The sequence below is a fragment of the Hyla sarda genome, chromosome 4 (assembly GCF_029499605.1).
Source record: "Hyla sarda isolate aHylSar1 chromosome 4, aHylSar1.hap1, whole genome shotgun sequence".
Classification (NCBI taxonomy): domain Eukaryota; kingdom Metazoa; phylum Chordata; class Amphibia; order Anura; family Hylidae; genus Hyla; species Hyla sarda.
Genome location: NC_079192.1, coordinates 40,593,035 through 40,605,067, shown reverse-complemented (window position 1 = coordinate 40,605,067; position 12,033 = coordinate 40,593,035). Strand labels below are relative to the sequence as shown.

At 44.1% G+C, this 12,033-nt stretch overlaps 1 protein-coding gene across 3 annotated transcripts in view; it reads left to right on the top strand.

Annotated features, from left to right (window-relative positions):
* LOC130367815 (LIM homeobox transcription factor 1-alpha-like) overlaps positions 1-12,033 on the top strand; it is a 184,612-nt gene that overhangs the window by 95,116 nt on the left and 77,463 nt on the right. For 2 of the 3 annotated variants that reach the window (XM_056570638.1, XM_056570639.1), the window contains exon 6: positions 577-757. In XM_056570638.1, the coding sequence (XP_056426613.1) occupies positions 577-757 (181 nt within the window). Of the gene's footprint in view, positions 1-576; positions 758-10,439; positions 10,572-12,033 lie in introns of those variants that run through there. The other variant, XM_056570640.1, reaches the window with a different exon arrangement.

Below are 12,033 nucleotides of genomic sequence, written 5' to 3'. Positions count from 1 at the left end.
GATTATTATTATTTTTTTAAATCAACTGGTGCCAGAAAGTTAAACAGATTTTTAAATTACTACTATTAAAAAATCTTTACCCTTCCAGTACTTATTAGCAGCTATATGCTACAGAGGAAACTCTATTCTTTTTTACTTTCTTTTTTTTTGTCCTGTCCACAGTGCTCTCTGCTGATACCTGATGCCTGTATCAGGAACTGTCCAGAGCAGGCAAAAAATCCCCATAGCAAACCTATGCTGCTCTGGACAGTTTGTGTCAGCAGAGAGTACTGTGGACAAGACAAAAAAGAAATTCAAAAAGAAAAGAATTTCCTCTGTAGCATACAGCTGCTAAAAAGTATTGAAAGGATTAAGATTTTTTAATAGAAGTAATTTACAAATCTGTTTAACTTTCTGGCACCAGTTCATTTAAAAAAAAAAAGTTTTTCACCGGAGTACCCCTTTAAGGTTTCATCTGTCGATATTTGTATTTTTCATTGTTTTCTATAGGTCTTCTGTTAAACCCTGCCCGATATGCATTCATAAAAATTGTGGATGATGTATAAAATCTGAACCTTGAGAGGTTTGTTTTTTCAGATCACAAGATGAATGAGCCATGTGCGGGTTGTGGATGCACAATCTCAGACCGGTTCCTGCTCAGAGTGAATGACAGATCTTGGCACGAGTGCTGTGTAAAGTGCGCAGCCTGTCTACAAATCCTCTCCGGGACCTGCTATTACCGTAACCGTCAGCTGTACTGCAAAGAAGACTATGAAAAGTAAGTGAGCATCGATATTAAAATTCTCTTTGTATCCGTAAAACACGGATTTGCACAAATTACTATTTTACCACAAATGGTGTATTTCCTCAGCAAGTGTGAAGCGAAACTTCAAGGGGAGGCTGGGCTTCTGCTGCGATCAGTTGCTTTACAGCCCTAGACGCATCTGATCTAAGTTTGGAGCAAGTAGATAAATGGGACAGCGTGCTGGATAAGTGATATGCTTCAATATTGACGGAGGAGTTGTTGAGCTTTATTTTTTATATTATTATTATTGTTTATTTGATTGTTGATTTTTCTATTGTGTGTATATTCACAATGAATAATTTGAGTCGGAATCCGTGCTAAATCTGACTCATATTCCGTGTAAAATTCTACATCAATTTTGCTTTCAATCAGACTCTCATTGATTTTAACAGGATTTCAGTGAATATGTTTTCAGCATGGAATTTCCCAATGTGGATCCCTATTCAATCAACATGTGAATTCTTCCTGTTGAATCTCCTGGTGAATCTGAAACTTTGTGTTTCTGTGCCAAATTACATTTGATTTCTGCTTCATTTTAGCAGGAAACAAAAAGAGAATTTTAACTTCAAAATTTCAGCAGAGGACTTTTTCTGTGCCATTAACCACTGATGTAACTTCTTAACCTGAAACCATCTTTTTGTATTCTCAATGTGACCCCATGCTAAGTAATACCAAGCCTCCCCATATTGGTGACATAATTTAAGGATGTGTTAAAGTTGCATTGACATGATATGGAAAAGAAAAAAATCCCAGCACCAGCGACTTGAATACAAATAAAGGATTTATTTGTAATATAGCATATTACAATACACATGTAACAAGACTAGTTTCGGCTTATACAGCCTATTTCAATGATACGATTGAAAAAGGCTGTATAAGCCGAAACGCGTCTTGTTACATTCAAGTCGCTGGTGCCAGGATTTTTTCTTTTCCATTGGATTTATATGGTCCACGGGCACAGCGCAGCACATCCTGGTGCCATCCTCCACTACACGCATTGATATGATATGCGTGATCGTGTGTGATCGGTGTGGGTCCAACTGATTCGACCAGTGTCTATGAAAAAAAGGGAATGTGGCAACGTGTTCCAGCCCCTTGGCTATTTTTCAAAAACAGACTTTCTCCTGTCCCTGGAGGGAACAGAAAATGTATTATAGCTGCTAGTTGATACAATGCAGTGTTAATGGTTTAGAAACTTATGCCAGCAATACTTATGGAGGGAAAGGCCCTTTAAAGGGAAGTGACATTGGTTACACTGGTCCTGAAGACATTGTAATACAGTGACCCCCCGACCTACAGAGGCCATCGCATGTTGAAGGCAGCATTAACATCAACATAGCCGCATAAACGGCTATCCGGCAGCGCTGACTGCTTCAGCTGCCACCGGATAGCCGTTTACGGTGCCCCGTGTGGTCCGCTGACGATCGCTTACCTGCCCTCGGGGCTCCAGCGCGTCCTCTTCAGGATCCACTGCATCGTTGTCGCTCTGCATCGACGTCATCACGTCGCTGCGCACGGCGTCCCGTGATCCAATAGGAGCGGCATGCGTAGCGACGTGATGGCGGCGACGGAGAGCGCGGATGCCGGGGAAGCAGAGGCCTTGCCGGAGCGTCGGGGACACGGCAACAGCGATGGACGGCGACATCCCAGGCAGCGGTGACGGTCCAGAGCGGCGGGGACAGGTGAGTACAACTTCCTCTAACAGTGGTCTACAACCAGCGGACCCCCAGATGTTGCAAAACTACAACACCCAGCATGCCAGGACAGCCAACGGCTGTCCGGGCATGCTGGGTGTTGTAGTTTTGCAACATCTGGAGGTCCCCAGGTTGTAGATCACTGTCCTATACTTTACATTGCACGGATCCCTCAACATGCGATGGTTTCAACAAACAATGGTCCGTTTGCAACGGATTACCATCGTATGTTGAGGGACCACTGTATAGGAGCACTGCCTAGAGCGAACAGACCAAGTGTTTTTTTTCCAGCTCCCTATTCCAAAGATCGTTTTGATATATGGTCCCCAGATAGAAGAGATACCACATACTAAACTGATAGGAACAGATATAACACTTGATTGTTTGTTTGTCTGTTTTATTGTTGTAGGTGGATGTGTGGTGATGTTTTTTTGAATGAGTATTTTTGAATGGAGATATTGACTTGTGAACAGAATAAATGTACTGTTCTAAAAAGAAAAAAGAAAAAAAAGACTAATAAGGAAAAAAAGCCAATAAGTGATATCATGTGTCTTTATTAAAAACTTTTCTCCATGTTCTTCTCCAGCCAGCATGTTTTTATAAACATTGCAGGCTGCTCTGTCCCATTCAAACTGGGTTTCCAGATGCTTTTTGGTCAACTTTTATCTGGTCATGAATCGGTTCAGAAGATCATTCAGGAGAAGAGAGAAAAGAGCTGGGACCTAAGCCCTTGGGTAGATTTTCTGATGGATTTTCCTCTGATTGGAGCAGAGCAGCCTGAAGACAAATGGAGCAAAACATTTTAATAAAGGCCTATGAGAATAATGTTTTTTACACTGATATAAGTACAATGTAATAATACAAAACACATTTTAAATATAAATATAATGCAATAATACAACATGCCTTCAAACAAAATGTTGCAGAAAGTGCAACTTTTTCATATCAATCCAATCCCAATTGGAATAGAAGCCCCTATGCTAGAGAACAGGCCCTTCTGCCCACAGAATATAATTTCCAGACTGAGCTTTTATGCAGCTCCCACTGCGCGCCGAGCATTCTACCTGCACGGTAGAAAATCTCATATATCTATGAAGAACTATAAATTAAAGGAGAAAGTATAAAAATAACTCAACTGCAGTTGAATGAAGGTTTGTGCGATGATGGTAAAAATAAGATAAAACCAACAGCTGCAACAGGGTCCTTTACAAGTAAGATATAATATGGGGCGATGAAAAGCTTTAATCCCACACGTGGACCCCCTTCCTCTCCCTCCGTCCTAGGCCACAGACTTTCCTTGGCACCTGATTTAAGACATGAAATCCCTGAGTGCCCAGACTGAGTCTTATCACAGAAGGAGTAGGGGTGGGATTGACAGAAACTCTTTGATCGTCGAGCCTCCTCCACAACCAAATAATCTGAACGCTTTTCTTTTGCCAGATCAAAAAATGAAAATTAACACATATTAACTGTAATCATATTTTCATGTCAGCATCTGTCATTTTTTTAGTGTTTTCACCTAGAAAACATCAGTTTAGAAATATATTGTGTAAGTCGTGTTCATTGAAGTGAATAATTAAGATGAGCCCTCCCTCCAGGTTAGCGTTGAGAAACTTTTTACAATTCAGGGCCAATCTACAGTATTTACACAAGATTCTTCATTAGAACTTAATTTAAAGAGTACTGCAGCAATAGACATCTAATCCCCTATCTGTAGGATACGGCATAAGTGTCTGATCGCGTGGGGACCGAACTATGGGACCCCTGCGATCTCTTGTACAGGGTCCCAGCTCTGCCCCGGCTCTCCCATGCAGTAGTTGTGTCTGCCGCAGCATGATGCCGTGGCAGATACGTCCCCTCTATGTATCTCTATAGGAGAGGTGGAGATGCAGCTCTCCCATAGTGCTGAATGGAGGGGGCGTGTCTGTAGACCTCAGTGAGGATTGACAACATGAGCACTAGCTGCACAGAGCCGTGGCAGTGCTGGGTCCCCGTTCAGGAGATTGCGGGGGGTCTCAGCGGTCGGACCCTGCAAATAGTGGATACGTTGTCTATCGCTGCAGTACTCCTTTAAACCTTGAGTTTTGATAATTTATTGTATAACATATTTACGAGGAGAATCAATAATGTGCATAGAAAGTAGGGGGCTTCATGACAAAGATCACTATCAGTTTCCTCAATATGATTCCAGGTGTTGCCACCCAGGACAGAAGGGCTTTGCTGTTTGTTTCCTCCCTTTTCCTATGACCAATTGGCCAATTACCCAACATCTTTTTTGGCAGCAAAGAGTTTAGGCCCCCTAGTAGCTGCATGGCCCACGACTGTCATGTGTGCAGCCATAAGTTGAATCTCTTCTGCTGCTCTGCAACCCATTGTACAAAAAATATATTACAACAGTAAAGGTAGGGTAGGGTCACACGGAACAGATCTGCCAATGATGGACCCTACAGTGTGCCTCCAACTGTGCCTGCTCGTAGCAGCAATCCACACATGCGCGGTGTACTCGCACACATCGCGGCTGCTCTCGGCCTAGATCGTAGCGTTACGCTTGGCCTTCACCATCCTTTTCCCACTACCTTTTTCCCAATGAAACACAGAAACTCCAATGTGGTGCAAAGGCCACAGCGGACCCAATTTTATTATCCAAAACCAGTTAGCAAATATATCCATAAATATATATATAAATATAACACTTTACATGTCTTCATAAATAACATGCCCCCTAACATCTCCAGCTTTCCAAGTTAACATTACCCCATAACATTTACATGACCTGAACATAGTGCAAAATGAATTAAACCAAACTCCTGATATAGCACCAGACTGTAAGGGGACCTGAAGGCAGCTTCTCCTTCTGCTCTCTCCTACTTTGCCCTTGGTCGACCATCACCTGACCCAAGGGCACCACCTTCAGAGACCACTGTGCCGACCGCTCGAGCATGCCTCCAGAGACCCCTCCATCTCCCGCCGCTGTGACAACATTAACAAGCCCCACCACACCCAAACTAGGGCGGGCGGGACTCTGCACGATTCTTCTTCCCCACTGATGCCTCCTCTTCCTCCCTTACTTCTTATACTCCTACTCCCCCCCTTTCTATGTCACATAGCCCCCCTCCCATACCTTCTACACTCCTTCCTGCACATCCTACTGCCCCCTGTCATGTGCCCCCTCCCATGCTGTCCACTCTGGGGGCTCTCTGTATACGGTGAGTACACTGCGCATGCGCGCGGCGACTCGTAGTTCGCTGTGTGTCTGCTTGTAGCAGCAATCCGCTACAAGCAGGCACAGCTGGAGGCACACTGTAGAGTCGATCATCGACGAATCTGCGGTGTAAAATAAACTGCGGATCCGTTCCGTGCGGCCCTACCCTTAAGATGGATTCTTGTGATAAGGTGGTGTCCCAGCAGTCAGTCTACTGAACTGCTTATTATGGATAGGGGATAACAAGCTAAAATGGAAGTACCCATTTAACCCCAAAGGACTCATTTTGACCTTGAGGACACAGGAAATTTTCATTTTTGCTTTCTCTTCCTCGCATTCTAAAAGCTTTTTTATTTTTCCATCCACAGACCCATATGAGGGCTTGTTTTTTGCATGACCAATTGTACTTCGTAACTAAAACTAAAAGTGAAACTAAAAAAAAAACGTATTTGTGGGGAGGGGGAAATTTTATACAAAACTGCATGCGATTTTGGAAATTGGGGGGGTTTTCACAGTGTACCTTATGGTTAAAATTAGATGTTCTCTTTATTCTGTAGCTCAATGCCATTATTACAGTTCCCACTTTATATAGTTTTTCTATTTTTGTACTACTTTAATAAAAAGTCAATCATTATTGAATAAAATCAGTATATTTGAAATTGTCCTCTTCTGACCCCTATAACTTTCTTATTTTTCCATTTTTACAGAGCTGTATGAGGGCTTATTTTTTGCACTGTGATCTATAGTTTTTATCGGTACCATTTTGTTTGATAGTTCTTTTTGATCGCTTTTTATGAATTTTTTCTTATATATTATGTAATTAAACATCTATATTTTTGGATCTTTGTTATGTTTTTTTTTTTTACATTTTCACCGTTCACCATATAGGATCATTAACACAATATTTTAATAGATCAGACATTTCTGCAAGTGGTAATACCAATTATCCCCGGCTCCAAGCTCCCCTGAAACTATTTACAAGAAGAACGCGACACCTAATGAAGGTATTTCAGTTAGTAACCCCTCATTTTAATGCTCTTCACCCACACTATAACCCAGTGTAATGGGTTTAGTGCAGGTGAGCTACCTGTTATATTCTCTTTAAGGTAATTTTGAGGCCAAGTCAACATCTTGAACTCTTTGTCACGTTCCTAAATCATTCCTGAGCAAATTTTGTAACATTGCTGAAGCATTAAAGGGATACTCAGTTGAAAACATCTTATCCCCTATCCAAAGGATAGGGTATAAGATGTTAGATTGCGGGGGACCCGCGCAATCTCTGGGCCGGCACCAGTAGGGTAACAATAAATTTAGGGGCCCCCTTTGAGACCTACTGGGAAGGCCTCTAAGCTCCTCCCCCACACAGTATGCCACACCCTCGCCAATCTACCCCACCCATACCAAATTGCTCCGCCAATACTGATATGCACTGCCCTACAGAGCATCTGTATGTAATGCTAAAAAAATTATTATTTTTTTTAAATATCCCTGTAGTGTACAATGTATAGAAAGGAGGTATGGAATAGCGCACAATCTTAGGAACTTCCAACTCCGTGGGTGCCAGTCCTCACACTTGACCAAGGCTATGTAACAAGTAGTAAGAAGATGGAAGACAGTGTCCAATGATGTGGTGTCCAAAAAGCTTGAAGTTTTATTGGCCCATCAATATACAAGGTGATGCTTGAGAAATACATTATTGTCAGGTCAAAACGTCGCATCACCTTGTATATTGATGGGCCATTAAAGCCTAACGCATTTTTTACACCACATCATTGGACACTGTCTTCCATCTTCTTTCTACTGTAGTGTACAATATATACAGGGAGTTTTATCAAAACCTGTGTAGAGGAAGAGTGGTGTAGTTGCCCATAGCAACCAATCAGATTGCTTCCTTCTGAAAAGTGAAAGAAGCGATCGACTTTAATTTTAAACAAATATGCTACTAAACTCTCAATAAATGTGCAGGTTCTGCACTCCATGGGTTTGTTGCAGGGTGCCCAGAATAAGGAGTGCAAGGAGTTAAATGGTGATGCTATTAACTCTGGGATCACTACTGGGGTAACACACTAACAAACCCCCTCTTCATGTAATCTCCTTACTACTGGGGCAACACACTGTAAGGGTACGTTCAGACGAGCGGATCAACAGTGTATTTTTCGCTGCAGATCCACCGCTGAAGGACTGCTACATGGTGCCTTTAGATGTGCCTGCTCGGAGCGGCAATACACCGCTACGAGAAGACACACTGAAGCGATGTGCGAGTCACCACGCATGCGTGGTGTACTCGCACACGTCGCGGACACTCCCCCTGCTCCATGAGCTAGGACGATAGCTGCCGCGATGTGCAGATGTGCAAGTATACTGCGCATGCGTGCGGCGACTCGGACATCACAGTGTGTCTGCTCGTAGCAGTGTATGGCCACTCCGAGCAGGCACATATAAAAAAACCTCCTCCTCATGTAATCTCCTTACTACTGGGATGACACACTGCAACAAACCTCCTCCTCTTGAAATCTCCTTACTACTTGGGTGACACACTGTAACAAACCTCCTCCTCATGTAATCTCCTTACTACTGGGGTGACACACTGTAACAAACATCCTCCTCATGTAATCTCCTTACTACTGGGGTGACACACTGTAACAAACCTCCTCCTCATGTAATCTCCTTACTCCTAGGGTGACACACTGTAACAAACCCCCTCCTCATGAAATCTCCATACTACAGGGGTGACGCACTGTAACAAACCCCCTCCTCAAGTAATCTCCTTACTACTGGGGGTGACACACTGTAACAAACCTCCTCCTCCTCATGTAATCTCCTTACTACTGGGGTGACACACTGTAACAAACCCCCTCCTCATGTAATGTCCTTACTACTGGGGTGACACGCTGTAACAAATCCCTTCCTCAAGCAATCTCCTTACTACTGGGGTGACACACTGTAACAAACCTCCTCCTCCTCACGTAATCTCCTTGCTACGCCACTGTCTGGCACCCCTGTCATTCGGTGCACGGAGCGAACTCCACTTCGTGCCCGATGACTGGTGATGCAAGCCGCCACGCCCCCTCCATTCACTACTATGGGAGGAGGCGTGATGACCATTTACTAGCCTTTACGCCCCCTCCCATTGACATGAATGGAGGGGACTTGGACTGTACAATGTTTCATTAGGGGCTACCAATCATGGTAACATTCACACGAATGTCAGGACACCAGGTTTACCTGCAGAACAATGCCCAGAGGGGGGTCCATCGACTGGGGCCTTCAGTGATCTCCAGGAACTGGGGGGTCCCAAGTTCCCTATCTGAATGGGGCAGCAGCCACATTTGCACACTGCCAGAGACGTCAGCTGGACCCCCAGTGATAATACATTTCTCACCTATTCTGTTGTTAATGGGCCAACCCCTTTCATTGTACCTGTTTATATTATGTATTTGACTTCTTATACAAATCAACATAGAGGCAATATCCATATATCTATGTGTTTTCTTTAAGATGAAGTGTGACCACCGACTAATTCCTATTTATCCTATTTCCTCTTCATGCCAGAGCTATGAATTTACATATTGCTTTTGCATTGACTTAATTTTTGTCTGACTTCTCGGGTAACCTCTTCTACAGTTTTAATCCCGCATCCTAGAAATGTAATTAAACGCTCCTCATACATGTTTAATATCTCCTCTCTCCCTCTGACTTTATTACAGCTGTAATAAAAGACAATTTTGAGAGCAGTCCCATGGGCATTCCTCTTCCCTCATGGTAATAGCCCCTGGCATTTCACCAGAATGCACCTTCACAGGATATTGAGTTTGTCCGAATTCTTTGTAGAGATGTCGGATAAGAACATGTGCACAGCTCTCAAAAACATTTGTGCAGCTGAGGGGGTGAATGGGTGGAACAGTGGATCTGAGATACCATGGGTACGATAAACAATGAACCATCTTACATACTCTTCTAGTAATACCGTATTTTTCGCCGTATAAGACGCACTTTTTCTTCCCCAAAACTGGGGGGGGGGGAAAGTCCGTGCGTCTTATATGGTGAATACACGCCTATCGCGGCGGTCCCTGCGGCCATCAATGGCCGGGACCCACGTCTAATACAGGACATCACCGATCGCGGAGGGACCCTTACCTGCCTCCTCGGTGTTTGCTCCGTGTCGGGATCCCCTGCATGGCCGGCGCTCTCCTTCGTCGTCATTACGTTGTCGCGGAATCCGACCTGTCATCCAATAGGAGCGGCGTGTGTAGCGACGTGATGGCGGCGACAGTGAGCGAGGATACCGGGCAGCAGAGACATTCCAGAGCGACGGGGACACCCTGAGGACTCGGCGACAGCGATGGAGGGCGACATCCAGGGCAGCGGTGACGAGCGGTGACGGGTCCGGAGCGGCAGGGACACGTGAGTATTACCTCCTATAACAGTGGTCTTCAACCTGCGGACCTCCAGATGTTGCAAAACTACAATTCCTGGCATGCCCGGACAACCAACGGCTGTCCGGGCATGCCGGGAGTTGTAGTTTTGCAACATCTGGAGGTCCGCTGGTTGAAGATCACTGTGACCTATACTTTACATTGTATTCTAGATTTTCCTCATTTAAAATTGGGTGCGTCTTATATGCCGGAGCGTCCTATAGGGCGAAAAATACGGTAAATGCATACAGTATATACTATGTTGGCCATTCTACTTATAGAACATGATATATGATATATCTCTGACTTGTCACAGGAGATGGAGATAATGTACAACAAGAATTAGTTGCCACAGTCCAGGAAAAGCATTTTAAAGTTCATATCACCCACTATTAAATTCCGGTAGTTTATGATGGTCTCCCCCCGTTCCTTGGAAGATGGACTAAAGAAAGAGCCACTTCAATGGCCAGAAAAAGGTAAACAAGATCAGTTAGGCTAAGTTTCCACTTGTTTTTTTTTCTGGCAGTTTTTGGAATACTGCCACTGCAGTTTTTGAGCCAAAGCCAGAAGTGTATTCAAAGGGAATTGGAAATATAAAGGAAGGACTTACACTTCTCCTCCCTTAGGCTAAGTTTCCACTTGTTTTTTTTTCTGGCAGTTTTTGGAATACTGCCACTACAGTTTTTGAGCCAAAGTCAGAAGTGGATCCATGAGGGAGGAGAAGTGTAAGTCCTTCCTTTATATGTCCTATTCCTTTTGAATACATTTCTGGCTTTGGCTCAAAAACTGCAGTGGCAGATATCCAAAAACTGCCAGAAAAAAAACCAAGTGGAAACCTAGCCTTATAGAGTTGTCCAGGCTTATGTGTGAAAAATATTTTGTTATGACTGTAGCGTCCAACCTGTGGCAGAACTACAACTTCTCGAATATCGGTCATGAGGGCACAAAAGGTGATCAGTCACAAAAGGTGCACAGCCACAGTTTGGAGACCTCTATGCTATGGTGTATTCTAATACACATCTCAAGTATAAAATAAATACTGTATATGAATCATTTGTAAGGACAGAGAGGGAAGTACTGATCATTTTGGCCAATGCACACTGTCTGATCATTAAAGGGGTATTCCAGGAAAAAACTTTTTTTTATATATCAACTGGCTCCAGAAAGTTAAACAGATTTGTAAATTACTTCTATTAAAAAAATCTTAATCCTTTTAGTACTTATGAGCTTCTGAAGTTAAAGTGGTACTCCACCCCTGGCATCTTATCCCCTATCCAAAGGATAGGGGATAAGATGTTAGATCGCCGCGGTCCTGCTGCTGGGGACCCTGGGGATCGCCACTGCGGCACCCCGCCATCATTACTAGTAATGACGGGCGATACAGGGGCCGGAGCAGCGTGACGTCATGGCTCCGCCCCTCATGACATCAAGGCCCGTCCCCTTAATGCAAGTCTATGGTAGGGGGCGTGACAACCACCACGCCCCCTCCCATAGACTTGTATTGACGGGGGGGGGGGCTGTGACGTCATGAGGGGTGGAGCCGTGACGTAACGATGCTCCGGCCCCTGTATTGCCCGTCATTACGTGCAGAGCAATCTCGCTCTGCGCAGTAATGATAGCGGGGTGCTGCAGCAGCGATCCCCGGGGTCCCCAGCAGCGGGACCCCGGCGATCTGACATCTTATCCCCTATACTTTGGATAGGGGATAAGATGTCTAGGGGCGGAGTACCCCTTTAAGGTTGTTCTTTTCTGTCTAAATCCTCTCTGATGACACGTGTCTCGGGAAACGCCCAGTTTAGAAGCAAATCCCCATAGCAAACCTCTTCTAAACTGGGCGTTTCCCGAGACAGGTGTCATCAGAGAGGATTTAGACAGAAAAGAACAACCTTAACTTCATAAGCTCATAAGTACTGAAAGGATTAAGATTTTTTAATAGAA